The 16,567-nt window shown below is 43.9% G+C and overlaps 1 protein-coding gene across 2 annotated transcripts in view; it reads right to left on the minus strand.

The window, feature by feature from the left end:
* Positions 1–16,567, minus strand: part of pcsk5b (proprotein convertase subtilisin/kexin type 5b) — a 119,435-nt gene that overhangs the window by 78,636 nt on the left and 24,232 nt on the right. For both annotated transcript variants that reach the window (XM_072434024.1, XM_072434025.1), the window contains exons 4-8: positions 14,114–14,257; positions 6,476–6,552; positions 5,426–5,514; positions 3,459–3,631; positions 2,810–3,022 (exon numbers count right to left, since the gene is read on the minus strand). In XM_072434024.1, the coding sequence (XP_072290125.1) occupies positions 2,810–3,022; positions 3,459–3,631; positions 5,426–5,514; positions 6,476–6,552; positions 14,114–14,257 (696 nt within the window). The remainder of the gene's footprint in view (positions 1–2,809; positions 3,023–3,458; positions 3,632–5,425; positions 5,515–6,475; positions 6,553–14,113; positions 14,258–16,567) is intronic.

The following is a 16,567-nucleotide window of genomic DNA, read 5'->3' on the forward strand; positions in this document are numbered from 1 at the left end:
TTTTATAAAATACTGCCCTGCGGCTGAATCGTGACAAAGAACAATATGTGAAAAGCGTAGCCGGAGCGCGGACCTGGCTCTAATCGCACAGACAAAGTGAGCCAGCGCCTCAGACAGCTTGAGGCGCCGCGAGCCAACAAACACTTGGAGCACTTCCAGAGCGAATCTCCTGGGGCCACGAGCGAGAGGGAGAGAGAGGGATTATGGACACAAATGCAGGCCGCAGTCTGAAACAGTTTAGTGCCCAGAGGTAGAGCTCAGATCAGACGTTTAGATGAATGAGGCTCTGAGAGGAGAGTTCTGAGCCAGAGGCAGACTGAGAGGAGTTTGTCGTATCACCATGGAGAATTCAGCAAAACTGAGGAAAAACCGAGCCGACGCTGTAAAATTATGATGTGGTTATTATCAGCTTCAGCAACTTCATATCAGAGCATTTAAAGTGAAACTATCAAGCTTCAGTGTTATTAGATGGGTCAGTAATAATAATCTGTCAATAAATGTGAGGTAATGGTAATGTGACACATAATACAAACTAATCCTGCTTAAGGGTTCGTGAGTCTGATATCTGTTTCTATATTATGGTTTATAGTCTACATTTTATTCAGCAATATATCGCATATGCAATTTCAATATATTGCCATATATTGTATTTCAATATGAAAAAGTATTGCAATACTTAACTAAATCCAATACAAATCGACTTCAGTTATTTAACCCTTCGGGGTCTGGAGCTTTTTTGGCCGTTTTTGGGTACCTTCAATTTTGCCCTGATATACTACATAAAGAAATGTTTACCAGACCAATGTTCGGTATCTTTTTTTTCATCACAACCTCACCTATATGATCAGCTAGTTAGTTTTTTCACTTTGACATACTATTTCATCATACTGGACCTAAACACACACAGAAAACACAAAGTCCGTCTAGAAAAATTATGTTTTTTTTATTGTAAAACCCTCAAACGTGCTCAACCAAGCACCTAAAAAGCTTCAAACTGAACCACAAGGTGCAAATATGAACATATAAAAGTATTATTGTGATATATACAAGCAATAAACCACTATTTACAATAAAAAGTAGGTATATCCACAGGCGTTTTTCTTCTATTATAACCCTAACTTTATTTGTGCGTTTCAGAAGGAACTCTAAACCAGGTCTAAACCAAGTCTAAACCAGGTCCAAACCAGGTCCAAACCAGGTCCAAACCAAGTCTAAACCAAGTCTAAACCAGGTCTAAACCAGGTCTAAACCAGGTCCAAACCAGGTCTAAACCAGGTCTAAACCAGGTCTAAACCAGGTCCAAACCAGGTCCAAACCAGGTCCAAACCAGGTCCAAACCAGGACTAAACCAAGTCTAAACCAAGTCTAAACCAAGTCTAAACCAGGTCTAAACCAGGTCTAAACCAGGTCCAAACCAGGTCCAAACCAGGTCCAAACCAGGTCCAAACCAGGTCCAAACCAGCACTAAACCAGGTCTAAACTAGGTCTAAACCAGGTCTAAACCAAGTCTAAACCAAGTCTAAACCAAGTCTAAACCAGGTCCAAACCAGGTCCAAACCAGGTCCAAACCAGGTCCAAACCTGGTCCAAACCTGGTCCAAACCTGGTCCAAACCAGGACTAAACCAGGTCTAAACCAGGTCTAAACCAGGTCTAAACCAGGGCTAAACCAAGTTCAAAGGAACTGCAATACTCTCCTTGATTGCATTCAAACAGATTCACAGATGAAGTCTACTGAAGTTAAACTAACTAATCAGTCTGGTATTTCTAAAAGTGCAGAAGCACATTCATGGCTGGGGTTTTTTCAACTGAATGCAACACCACAGTATACTGCAAGAGTATATTGTCCCCAATACCATAATACGTAGTACCCCAGTGCATCAGGAGGTCCAGACTCCCGTGTCTGTGTCTAAAGAACTCTGAACACAACTGTGATGATGTCACTAGTGATGCACCGATATGGAACTTTTAGGCCAATATCGATACCGATGTTATGGGAAACGCTTGGGCTGAGAACCGATATTAGGCCGATATTTTCTATATGATGTTTTGGCCAATTCATTTCATTTTGGTAGCGCTTGAATTCGCGTTTGAATTTGCCGCCCTTATATTTACGGCAATAATACGTTTTGTCTAAAGCCTTTCTAGAACTTTCAAATGTCTTTTCTGAGTAAAGACTGGATTCAAGTTCACTGCCTGTTCTCTTAGAACACAGCAGCAGAAAGCCTGTCCACAGAGCTTTTTCTGAAGGGACGGCAGAGGTAATTCTTTCATTACTGGAGCATTTTATTGGCAGAATATATCGGTGCTTTTGGCTGATACGGAGATTACTCAATGACGTGAATATCAGCTCATACCGATACTGTGCCGATATATCGGTGCATCCCAAGATATTACACTTTAAAGGTGTTTTTATGTTCTATAAAACTTTTGACTTAATAAAAAGAGGAGAGCAAAACTTTAGGTATGGAGCTATGAAAAGCTAAATGTAAAGCTAATGCGAACGCCACAGTAGACGAGTTTGCAGTTTAACAGCCGTAGGTCATTCCGTCTGGGAGTTCATTCTACAGTGACAACAGGACAACATTATGCTGGTGATCAGATTATGATAGACTATTCTAGTACAGGGACCTCGAGGCCCCTCAAGGTGTTGCTCCCGGCCCCACTTTGGGCTTCGGCCCTATAGTAAAGAATCCCTGTTCTAGTGCATGTAAACGGCTTCAATGGTGAGTGAGGTCATGCAGGAGGCCCCGCCTTGTCACTAACAGAGTATGAAACACAACAATCTTTAGTTTATGAAGTGCATCTTACAATCTTGCGGTCGTAGTTCTCGCCACTGCTGTAGGTGGTGGTCAGAGTGGAGGAGCACTCCTCAAGGTACCAGGGCTTGCGGCCGCTCTCGGCCGTGCTGGAGATCGAGATGGTGTAGATGGAGTTGGTGTATCCGTCGCAGGAGCAGTGGTCCCGACTGCGGCCCCCGTTTCCTGACGCCCAAACAAAGATGGAGCCGCGACCCTTCCTTCCCTGAAGGAGACAGCACTCTGTGAGAACATCTGTGCACATGTCACACTAAGCCAATTCAACTATAATATGGGAGAAAAGCTAAAAGTTTCAACAAATAACATTTCCTTATACAAAATGTTTTGATAAAGTTTCAGTTATTCTTAGAGTTTTAAGCCATGCTCTTCACAGATGGTTTGAGTTCATGACAAGGAAAAATCAAGAGCCAAATCCTCTGAACTCTCAGAAGGGCCAAAAACAATAGAATGAAAATCTGCATATACTGTACAAGTCCACAGGGAAAGCTGGGCACGGTCCGGGAAGGCGTCCAGAGCACAGGCAGCGCAGAGTGCACATTATGCCAGCAGCGGCCTGTCTTTAAGAGGATTCCTGGCAGCACGAGTGTTGGTGGACACTTTGGTGGACACTTTGGACGACACTTTGGTGAGTGTGAGCGTACCATCCGGATGCCGTTCTCAAAGGACTGGCGGGCGAGCGAGGCGGGACCGTCCACAGTCTTGCCGTCGTCGTCGGGGCCCCAGCTGGCGCTGTAGATATCGATGTGCTGAGGATGAAGGCTCAGGGACTTGGCCTCCACCATGTCGGTCACATCTCCATCCAGCATTCTCACGCCTGCAACAGGGACACACTTTTAGACCACGCTTTCATAGGCTGCTAAACTGAGTACAACATAATACCCATCTCTGACCTCAGATATGAAGTAAACTACAATTGTACTGTTTATGGCATTTACAGGAGCATGTCAGTTGTTATATGTACTGTCCAGACAATGAGTATTCAATGACTGCATTTGTAATCTGACACACACTACAGTCACAACAAAAAAAATGAGACTGGAAGCTCACACAATTTTGTACTCAAGCAAAGCACCTTTGAATGAGTAAAAGGCTTTTTTCTCAAGCTATTCACAAACTAATGACTAATTCATTGAACAATTGACAAAATAATAATTCTGCTGCCGGAAAGGAATAGCCTCCATCGTGGTCCTGCTTTTGTGGCTCTTTTGTATTGTTTTGTATTGTATTGTTGGAGAGGAACACTTTACCTGCCTCCACATTCACACACTTTTTACAATCTCCAACGTTCAGTAAAGCCCCCATCTCAGTCTCTATTCCAAACGTGAGATGCTGTCTAATGTTGATCTTGAATGTTTGAGCTTCACATGGAGGTAATTTCAATTGGTTGCCTTAATTTTTGAAATCATTTAAACCCAGAGTGCTTTTATTTGACTATAATCTGAGATCAGATAAATTATTGTATAGTTTTTTTTTAACATCTTAAATTAAATTAAAAAAATAATAATCTGCGACGAGTTGGCCACTGTCCAGGGTGTACCCCACCTAAGGTCCAAAGTCGCTGGAGTAGGCTCCAGTCACCCGCGACCCCAAAAGGGAACAAGCGGTAGAAAATGAATGAATGAATAAAATTAAAAAACAAACTATTTTTATCTGTGCATGATTTTGAGAAAGTAGTGAATACTTTTTTGTTTTTAAGATTGGACTGCAACATTCTTTAGACAGGCCTTAACAAAACTCTACTTTATCGTGCGCTCCGGTCTCATGAGGAGGCCCTTCTTGCCTAGGACCAAACTTGCTACCAGAGGGGCCCGTGCCTTTTCGGTTTATGCCCCCAACAGTGGAATTCATTACCCCAAGAACTCTGAAAACAATCTGAAAATATTTTTACTTACACAAACATTTGGTTGGTCCTTTTTGTACCATTTTGGTAATTCACTGCTCGAGTTAAAGAACACGTCCTGTCCAAGATCTGTAATGTGTATTGAATCATTGCCTTTCTTTGGATCATAGTTACTACAGTATCCCAAAAAAACAGAAATGAAGAGAGGATGGCCGCGTCAAACAAGCTTCTGTGAAGTGGAAAATGGGTGAGACGTCTTGTTCAGGGGCACAACTGTGTGTGCTTGGACGAGGTCTGAACCCAGTGTTTCTGCTGCGTTTGTGTGTGTGTGGCGGCCCACCACCCCTACATTCTGACAGCCACAGTAACGTTCCCCCTAAAGGCCTGACCCTGCCTCTGTAGAGTTTGGACGCGTTTCACATTGTCCATAAACTGAGAATGAGCTTGTGCGTAGTATGTAACATTTGGATTAGTTTCTTAGCGTTTTCCTATTTGTTGCTGGTGTCGCTCTATCGCTCCACCACTGCACTGGCGCGAGGAGAAGCAGAGGGGCCGCTGTTTACCCTATGGTTTGTTTTGCTGTTGTCGTTAGCAGCGGAGGGAAGCTAATGCGCTACAGCCCCAACATGTCAGAGTTAAAGGGCCAACATTCAGCACAAAAAGGATATTAGGTTCAATGATGGTTTTTATCTGCTTTTTGGTAAGTTTAGTGTTATTCAATGAAAACACTGCTTAACCTTTAACACTTAAACCACAAAAGTCACATGCCTCCGATTCTGGCGTTGTAGGCAATTCCCACAATGCAATGGGAGTTGTTTGCAGCTGCAGCAACTTCACCAGCGCATCGCGTCCCGTGTCTGAGGAAACAAAGGAGATGAAGATGAACTGTGGGGGAAGTGAAGTAACTAACAAACATTTATGTAGCTACAGTGAGGAAAATATGCAGGTTTTCCCAATTAGAAATTATAGAAAGGTCTAAAATTTTCATTGTAGGTGCATTTCCACAGAGACGGAATCTGGAAAAAAAAAAAAAAAAAACTTAAAAATCACATTCACATGATTATTTTGAAATTATTTATTTGTATATTATTGCTGCAAATAATAATTAATATATATATATATATATATATATATTATTTTTTTTTTTTTTCCCCATTCCAAACTTTTCAGTTTCACCACAAACGTACCGAGTAAGTAAAAGACTTCTGGTCTAAACATAAGAAGGAAAGATCTCAGAAGGAATCTGGACTAAACCAGATCTACAGTTTCAATTTTATAGCATACATCTAGATCGTTGATTGATTTTCAACCAGTCAAAATGACTGCCTTCACTTTGCATTAATGTAACATCTGTGTCATTGAATACAGAGCTGCCCTCAGCAGCTATACCAGAGGCTTATTTTGACAATCCAACTGCAGATCACACAGAATCTGACAATTTGTTGCATATCCTTCACCACTCTCATCCCCATTTCTCGTTGCACTGTCCTGTCCTATAAAGGGGCCTAAAAAAATAAAAACGAAGTATAAGAAAGTGCTCCAGTCACACTGGAGTTTTTTGGGGCAGATGGAACAGATAATAATGAAGAGATGGCATCAGTAAAACTTAAAGCTAGTTTAAATGAGTAATGGTCAAATGTGGGTCTGTCTCTTTAAGGTAATGCTCTACCAGCCGGGACTGAGCCACTGCCAAAACTCAAAGCCAAACTGGCACCAGGCGCACCACAATCTCTCGCTCTCAGCACAGAGAACAACAATGGAGTTCTACCTCCAAATGCACCACTCTTCACATGGAAACATTACAATGGCGTTTCTTACTTGTTCTCGTTGGTAGCGTCGTATCGGGGCATGGGGTCCACGTCGTTGCCATTGACGTCAAAGCTCGCCTGGGCATCCTGCAGCAGGCACAATACAAATGTTATTACAGCCAAAAGATTTAAAGCAGGAGTGTCTGTGCAGTGGAGATGTACCGTGTTGTGTAGTACTGACTGACATCTCTAGATCTCTGGGTATGATAACCTACATCAGTGTTCTTGCTGAGGAGTTTTGGCATGGCGGGCTGCCATGCTGTGTAAATTAAGATGTAAATTAAGAGAACGCTGAGCGGCGCACGCCGTAACGCCAGACGGCGCACATTGTTAAAAGCGCTGCTTTATTTTGTAAAAGCGCCGGAAAATACGCCGCGATACGCCGCTCCTAAGTGGTGGAGTGCGATCACATTGGCTTTCCATATCGAGGCAAATTTTGTAAGTACTTTTTCGGTACCTTCGGCGGTGGGACGGTTTGTCCAACCGCCATGCTCCAACCTCAGCCCAGCGAGAACAGCTTGGCCTGGTCTGAAATGGTTTGGTCAGGCATGAGCACATGGTCAATCAACTCACTCCTTCGGTCAAAAGCCTGGATGATAAGGGGTGAGCTCTCTGACCCCTGAAGAAACGTAACATGTAATCATATTCGCATTAGCTCAGGATTCAGCAGCGGCCACTACAAAGGCCCGAAACGAAATGTGCTCAGTATAGGAAGGTTTCAGAGGTGAACAAACTATGGCAGGTTTCAATGACAGACCTTAACTACTCCTACAGGTCTACATCACCATCCTTGAAAGCATACTCACCTTCACATTCCACTAAAAGGATCTTATCTTATCTTTACTCTTAACAATTGTCTGGAAGGGTCATCTAGACTCACAAAAAACTACCCATTGTTCCCAAAATCTCCAAAATCACGATCAACCCCTCCCATCCACTGATACTCAATCACAAAGAGCTTTAAGATTGTGACTTTGGGCGTTACAAAAATAAATCGAATCGAATCATCTTTGACACTTCCAATCCATTACATCACCCTCTCACCTTCTCACCCTGGACACGGACAATACGAGCCACTCCCATCAGGCAGGAGGCCACTCCCCTCAGGCAGAAAGCTACGGTCCATCCGGACCAGAACTTCCCACCTCAAGAACACTCTGCAGTTGGACTCATGAACACTTCTAAAAACGGTCACTTCAGTCATAATTTAATCACTCACTGTTCACTTTCTGCACAACATCTGTACATTTAACTGTAAATTTTGTGTACATACCAAGTCTAATTTAATTTAATTGTAAATTTAAATTGGTTTTCTTTAATGCATGGCTTATTTGATTTGATAAAACTCCCCACGGTGATGACAAATTGAGCTTCCTTTTCAATTCTGTTCCAAAAGCAAATTCCACCAAATTGATGATCAAGGCTTGAACAAATAAAAGGAGCCCGCAGACAAACACTGCTCATATCGTGTGGTCATCTCGCTCTCCCAGATTCGAAGTGTGCATGTCCCGTTCCCCTTCCACACCCTGTGCAGCCTTCACACCTGCCTTGAAATAACATGGCGCAGTACAAATGCAGACAGGGGTCGAACAGATTTTGACTTAAGGTTTTTTATAACTTTTCCATTCCAACCAGTTCCCAACTCTGAATGACTTAGAATTGCTTATTCACACCATCCATCCATCCATCCATCCATCCATCTTCTGCCACTTTATCCGGGGCTGGGTCGCGGGGGCAGCAGTCTGAGCAGGGACTCCCAGACTTCCTTCTCCCCAGACACTTCCTCTAACACCCTCCGGTCCCCCTTCTTGAACAGAGGGACCACCACCCCGGTCTGCCAGTCCAGAGGCACGGTCCCCGAACGCCACGCGATGTTGCAGAGACGTGTCAACCAAGACAGTCCTACAACATCCAGATACTTTAGATACTCAGGGCGGATCTCATCCACCCCCGGAGCCCTGCCACCGAGGAGTTTGCGAACAACCTCAGTGACTTCAGCTTGGGTGATGGATGAGCCAGCCTCCGAGTCCCCGGTCTCTACTTCCTCTTCGGAAGACGTGACTGAGGGATTAAGGAGATCCTCAAAGTATTCCTTCCACCGTCCGACGACATCCCCAGTCGAGGTCAGCAGGCCTCCACCCGCACCGTAAACGGTGTTGGTGAGACACTGCTTCCCCCTCCTGAGGCGCCTCCATGGCCTCCCCGAACTCCTCCCAGGCCCGGGTTTTTGCCTCTGCGACAGCACGAGCCGCGGCTCGCTTGGCCTGCCGATACCCGTCGATGACCTCTGGAGACCTACAAGCCAGAGTGGCCTGATAGGCCTCCTTCTTCAGTCTGACGGCATCCCTTACTTCCGGTGTCCACCACCGGGTTCGGGGGTTGCCGCCACGACAGGCACCGGAGACCTTGCGACCACAGCTCCGAGAAGCCGCATCAACAATGGAGGCGGAGAACATGGTCCACTCGGACTCAATGTCCCCAGCCTCCCCCGGGACATGGGAGAAGCTCTCCCGGAGGTGCGAGTTGAATACCCTACTGACAGAGGGCTCTACTAGACGTTCCCAACAGACCCTCACAATGCGCTTGGGTCTGCCAAGTCTGTCCGGCTTCCTCCTCCGCCAGCGGATCCAACTCACCACCAGGTGGTGATCGGTTGACAACTCTGCCCCTCTCTTCACCCGAGTGTCCAAGACACGCGGCCGGAGGTCTGATGACACGACAACAAAGTCGATCATTGACCTCCGGCCTAGGGTGTCCTGGTGCCATGTGCACTGATGGACACCCTTGTGCTTGAACATGGTGTTTGTTATGGACAATCTGTGGCTAGCACAGAAGTCCAATAACTGAACACCGCTTGGGTTCAGATTGGGGAAGCCGTTCTTCCCGATCACCCCTCTCCAGGTGTCACTGTCATTGCCCACGTGGGCGTTGAAGTCCCCCAGTAGAACAACGGAGTCCCCAGTCGGTGCACTGTCCAGTACCCCTCCCAAGGACTCCAAGAAGGCCGGGTACTCTGCACTGCTGTTCGGCCCGTAGGCCGCCACAACAGTGAGAGACCTGTCCCCCACCCGAAGGCGGAGGGACGCGACCCTCTCGTTCACCGGGGTAAACTCCAACACGTAGCGGCTGAGCTGAGGGGCTATCAGCAAGCCCACACCAGCCCGCCGCCTCTCCCCGCGGGCAACACCAGAGAAGTGGAGCGTCCAGCCCCTCTCGAGGAGATGGGTTCCAGAGCCCAAACTGTGCGTGGAGGTGAGGCCGACTATATCTAGTCGGTATCGCTCAACCTCCCGCACAAGCTCAGGCTCTTTCCCCCCCAGCGAGGTGACATTCCATGTCCCCAGAGTTAGTCTCTGTGTCTGGAGATCTGGTCGCCGAGGCCCCTGCCGTCGACTGCCGCCCAGATCTCTCTTATTCACACATTTTCTATAAATTCGTTGCTTTAATTAGCTGATAGAGACTGCACACAATCGTCGAAACAATAGAACAAACAGCATATGTTAAATTTCAACCCATTTAATTACAATTTAGTTTAAAAATGTACTTTTAGCATACTCCATAACTTTAATTCCAGTTTCAAACAAAAGCGCCAAAGATGTCTCAAGTATGTACCACATACCCACATACTTATTCTATTTCTCCACTGTAATGTTACCGACATAACGTCACTGGAGGTTAATATAGGGTCATACCGTTCATATCCACATGCTGTTGCGTGGTTAAGGCGGCAGCACAGATGCCAGGCTCCATGTGCAGCTGGCCGCAGTGTCATGAGTTTGAATCCTGACTATGACAATTTACTGCATGTCCTTCTTTCTCTTTCATCCCCTTTTCATGCTCAGCTGTCCCGTCTAATAAAATTGCCAAATGTGGAGGCAAGGTGGCACAGAATTCTCCTCGTGCACCGGTTTCCCCTGTCGCTAAAAACATGTATAATAGACTCCTCCCCTCAGGGGTCAGGACTCCCCTGCCTTCATACAGTTGCCATGCCTTCATACAGTTTCTGACAACCAAAGGAGGTGACATCAGATGAAAAATTTATTTGCGACGTGTCAATCACGGTGAAGAGCATGGACCTTCTCATCTCTGAATGTTCGACTTCAAGGAGAGGATCAGATCATGATGGAGATGTTTGACCACGTGAAGGCCTTTCAAATGAAGCTGGGGCTACTCTGTCGTCCACCAGAGACCATACACAACACAGATTTATAAATGTCTTTATTCAATACGTGCAACTCTTGACGTTACAGTCAGCAATTGTGTGCACTCTGATATGCGCTGTCCATGGTGCTTATTTTGTCCGTGACTTTTGTGGCATGTCATTGTTTGCTTACGTGCTTACCTGCTTCTGGCTACTCATCTTGTAAAATTACATTTATTCATAATGGTTATTGTGTGCAAAACTTGGGATTTCTACCTCTTCCCAGGAAACATGGCTTCACTTCCCCAGCTTGAGAGAAGTAAACTTAGTAGAGGAGAAGCTGCCTGAATATGCAGGACTTTTAAGGAGCCTAAACGGGGAGTTTGATCTGCATTTTGTAGACTTTAAGGGAACGTGTTGGTGATATGGAGCTATTCTCTCAACCCTTTAGGCTCAGACCACATTCAGATTGAGCTGATTGAGTTTCAGTGGGATTCTGTTTACAAAAAAAAAAAAAAAAAAATCACTATGAGCAAACTTTTATTATTATGAGAATCAGAAACGTTTTATTGCCATTGTCAATGAACAAATTTCACAAAGGAACTTGCTTTGGTGATTTGGCGCAACATGAAACAATGAATAATAAAACATGTATAAAATCAAAAAGCGCACGCAATAAAGAAAAACACTTTTTAAATGTAAAAAAATAGGCTTACTATCACTGTTCCTTGAGCTGCGCACCTGCGCAATTGCACACTCCTTGCACTTAGTGCGCGCACAAGAAATTCTATGGAGCGCAGAATTTTTTTTTTTACCACAAACGGCCACCGGGCGCAATATAGCAGGAAGCACAAGCGTTTGACACACTGAAGAAGACTCTTGTGGACAGTAGAAGCACTGTCCAGGGAACACGTCGTGTTCTCTATATTTTTAGTTTCAAAATTATGTGTTTTATTACAATCAGTCATATTCACTGAGAAATTTGTTTAATGAGTTCCACAGCGCAGACCTCGGGCGCGTTCAAAATACAACTGGTGTGTCACTATTGTGTAAATGAAACTTTCTTGTCCAGACCTGACTCACGAGTCAAAAGACAACAGGTGCATCATTACTCTGGACCATATTCCTGTGTAAATATCTTATGTCACAACGTAATATTCACTAGATAAGTACGAGCTCAGGAGCAGATGAACCGCATGTGAAGACACAGATAAATCAGCTCACACAGAGTCATCAAGGACAGAAGTGAAAAAAGGTAAAAATTTAAGTCAAAATCTGTGCATATTCTAGTGACATTTACGAAGATTTTTATTTATGGATAATACTCATTACATGCAGTTACTACTAGATCATTTATGAGTAGAAGAAATGCTAATAAAAACTGTAATTAGATATTTTATTTTTATATATTATATATTTTAGACACAATATCACAAGCTACAGCACATGAATGTTTTAATGTGAACAAAATGTTATGTCTGAAAGGTGTATATTTGTTCCAGAACAAGACCACAGCCAGGCCAAAGCAGGACTCTCACATATAACATACTATACATCTCATGAACAACATGATTTTTGTATTTTTCATTTTAAGTGGGCCAAATTGCTTGTAATAAAAGTAAACTAATGAAAATTGCCTCTGTAATTTGATTCTTTTAATGTAACTTGCTATGGTGCAAGGTTTTGAACAGGCGTGATACTGGTGGGTGCACATCACAGTGGTCCTCAGTGTGCCCAGGGAGTTTGTGTGTTTGCTCAGACACATGGAAAAAGTAGAGGTTGTACCCAAATTTACAGTTAAATTGAACCTTGAACTGCAAACTTCAAGAACATTGACTGATTCACACCTGGATGACATTCTAACCAGCTGAGACTAACATTGAGAAGCTGCTGAAGGCAAAAGACCTCATAGTATTAAGTCCTGGTTAAGTCCATGATGCAGTCCCTACCCTGGCCTTTTTTGGGGGGTATAGGTCTGTTTTAATGTTAAAAATATTCCTTTGATGGATGTCATTTCCATTGATTAAAAATTAAGAAAAGATAATACTCATTAAAACCCCTTAAGAGCAGCCTATGTTGCCCTGTGCACAATAGTTAGACACACCCAAATGGCATTGCTTATTCAAAGAATATCTTACAGCCCACATGCTAGTGTGATACATCATTAGAAAGCTTAGGCCTTCTAGTTTTTGTTTAGACCACTCCAGAAGCCCAAACATAAACCAAACATCTTTTTTTTAAGTCTCGCTTGAATATTGTCACTTTGAGTTTTTGTTTATAAGAGATCTTCTACTGAAAGTGTTTTTCAAACTTCCTATAAGTGATCTGTTCTTTTCTTCTGTAACTACCTCTGTATCTTCCTGCGTTGCATCAATGAAATTTCCCCATGTGGGACAATAAAGGAATATCTTATCTTATCTTATGGTGCCGTGTGGCACAGGCAGGGACTGGTGCTCCAACGTCCAGCATGGCTTTGCCATGGCCTGGCTCCGGTGACAAAGGGCCGGGCCACGGACCAGATGAGGGGCCGTGCTGAACACCTCTAGTTCAGACTAGAGCACACAGGAAGAGGGAGTTGATTGTGCGGGACATTAAAGTTGCATCCCCTCCAAATGACCATTCGGAGCACTGTTTTTTGGGCAAATGGGACCGAATATTTCTTACCATTCTGAAATAGGCGCAGGGTGCACGTCTCCTTGTCCGCATTTATTGCGTGTAGTAAACTCAATGTCAATCCTCTCTTCATGCACGATTCATTATACATTTCTAATTCTTCCAAAATAATTAGAATGTTGTACAAGAGGTTTTTCCGGAGTGGGCGCTGCGGAACTTGGGTTTGATCCAAGCGGCGTCTTTCGTGTTCGTGGTTAAAACAAAACAGCTTATTCCCAGCGTCCGGAGAGATTCACTTGATCCCGTGTCTCGAACCAGCTTGAGCTCAGTGTGCGCTCTGGTCTCTGGTTCTCTTCACCAGCAGACACCCTCTGAGTATGGGCTACGCGTCCAGTGGTTGCGGGCTCAGGCTCAACAAGGGCTATAAAATTGGTGTTGAATTCACAGAGAGTAGTGGCTGTGGAGCTACTGTTTCGAACTGACCACGGGCGGGATGTGATGTGCTGCTTACCCTTCTGGAATAAATATACCCTACGCGATGTCCACAATTTATCTTTTGATGTAGACATTTATTTCTGAAACCAAATAATTTTCAAAATTTACAAAACCAATAGAATTCCAAAACCTTTCCAAACTTTTCCAGAGCATGGACATTAGAGTCTCATTTTCAGTGACTTTTCCAGGTTTTCCATGACTGTACAAAACATGTGCAGAAATCATTTAAATGTAGGGTGATGCAAATCCTCACAGAAAAGCGTGGTCGCTTACATTTGATACATGAGCATCAATATCTATGTACTTTGCTGTCAGATTGCGTAGCAAACTACGTTCAAGTTGGAAGGTTTGATATCCTCTGTACCGTCAAACTGCCCTGGGGCATACATACACACTCACGTAGTTTTGAGAAAGGTCTGGGTGGTTTCGCTCAATGCCGTCGTCCAGAATAGTCACCACTACATTTCTGCCTGTGTAGCCCCTCTTCCACGCCCCCATGATGTTCATGTCCGATTGGCAGTTATGGACATCTTCATTACAGTGCTGAAAAAGACAAGGAGAGTTTATTTGTAGAGCACAATTCATTCCCAAATACAAAGTGCTTTACAGGATAAGATGGGCGTGATAAATGTCGGCGTAATCCCTCATTTGTCCAGGAGTGTTCAATTGTAGAAAAAGATTCAGTTGTAGTCATCTGGACTCTTTTTTTTTTTCAGGAAAAAAAAACACAAAATGTTTCGACTCGCTTGGAAGAGAGGTTTTTCATCTCAGTGGGACTCTAATGGTACCTAGTCCCACTAATAAATCTATTATGTATCCATACTTTTAGAAAGCCAACTCAGCCTGAACGCTCACGTCCCGTTCATCAGACCTAGACGTCATCAATAGGCAACATTTCCGAAAAACGTCACAATTCGGTGTCAAAGTGGAGTGAAATGGCAGATGAAGGAGCCGAAAACTGTCAGTGGAAGAAGTTTGTGAACTAATCAATACACGAGGAGACAAATCAATTCAGGCAAATCGAGGGTTCGTACCGTAATCGGGCGGATTTGAGGAGATTGAGAAGGAGTTGGCCGAGCGGGGGGTTAAGCGCTCCTGGCAGCAATGACAGCGGAAATAAAAAGCCTCCGTGCAAATTTTAAAGGAACTAAGGACCTCAATAAAAGGAGCGGACGCGGCCAGTAAACAGTCCTGTTTTACTTCCGTAAACAGGGCGCAACGTGTGACATTATGTTCTTTTATGCACATGCGGGACACACAGAGCTTCCCTTCACACTAGACCCAAAAGGCAATAGTATTTTTTGTAATGTGAACAACCATTCATTCATTAATTTTCTACCGCTTGTTCTCGTTAGACTCCAGTCATCCGCGACCCCTATCCCAGTGACTTTGGGCATTAGCCGGGGTACACCCTGGACAGGGGCCAGGTCATCGCAGGGTTAACACACAACCACATTTAAAAAAAATTGATTCAAACTAAAAAAAATCTGATTTGAGCATCATACCCTGCAATGTGAACTTGGCCTATCACTGAGCAGGAGTCTAACTCTGGTGGTACACTAATGCAAGGCTGGTTCGGCTCTACGGTGCACTGCATGTTTTTGACGAATGCTGCCCAGATTCACGTGGTTTTGCACAAGAACACTTGTCTAATGACCTGGAAACTACTCCAGACCGGTGTCCGGGAGAAATTGTACTCCTTGCGGATTCTTTCCACAGACTTTCGCTCCGAGGTTAGTATAACAAATTTGTATAATTGGTTTTTCACTTTGTAAGTCTTGTGGGACCAGTGTGGGTCCGCACCTGCCTCGCACTCAGCATGCACCCGGCATTACTTGCAGCCTCTGCAGCCCCACTGCGGCACATATAGCTATAAAATAAAATTATTATCCGAGTTTATGGAGGGAAATGAGTATCAAAAGCGTAATGTAAACAGCTTCTGCTTTCTTTCTGATCATCTTTCAAAGTACTCACATTACCAGTCAGTAACCACTGACAATATAAAGTGTAGCACCAAAGCCAAAACCACAAAATAACTGCAACTGACCCAGAGGCAAAACATTTAAATAACGGATTTTTAAACATTTGATTATGTTAACAGATCACACTGTAACCAAAATATACTGTATATAGATTAAACCCTGCCATATAGTTTTAATTACAGCTTGAAATCATGTGATAGCTAGCTTAGGTCCTTATGGCCCCACGAGGGTCCAGACTCCCATTTTGGAAACCCCTAACATACACAAGTAAATTTAAGAGTTCAGGGGGTTTGGTCCTACACAAAACCCTGTTCACAAAAACAGCCTTCCATGTGATCAAAGTATTAGCTCTTATCAACTGTGGGTTATCCATTAATGAGTGTGGAGGACACACAGGTAAGAGCGAGCAGTGATGAGCAGGACGAGCATGTGCACAAGCTGCTGATAAGCCTCGGAATCAGGCCCGTCTCAGACTTTGAACGCACACTATTCTGCACAAAGCATGTTTACGCCTACAACATGAACTATTTCACTGGGAATGATGTAAAGCATATAAAAGTCAGCCTGGCAATACATTATCGGCAAAAAATACTATCTTGAATTGTGACATTTTTATAGATCATATTTTTGCAATCAGAATTGCATTATAGCATGCCTGTAAATATCTTGGTGGAGGTTCAAAGTATTGCTAAAAAAGAGACTTCTGAGAACCTTGTTTTTTTCGTTGCTCCTTTTGTTTATTTGGTGTGGACAGTGAATGTGAATGAACACACATGATACTTCTGCTGTCTCTGTCGTCTCACATTCTCTCTCACAAACACCAGCATATGGATACTACGATGGAGAATGTGGCTTGCCAAAGGACACAACA

The sequence above is a fragment of the Eucyclogobius newberryi genome, unplaced genomic scaffold (assembly GCF_026437365.1).
Source record: "Eucyclogobius newberryi isolate DKJ021-1_F unplaced genomic scaffold, fEucNew1.0.hap1 SCAF_6, whole genome shotgun sequence".
In the NCBI taxonomy this organism is placed as follows: Eukaryota; Metazoa; Chordata; class Actinopteri; order Gobiiformes; family Gobiidae; genus Eucyclogobius; species Eucyclogobius newberryi.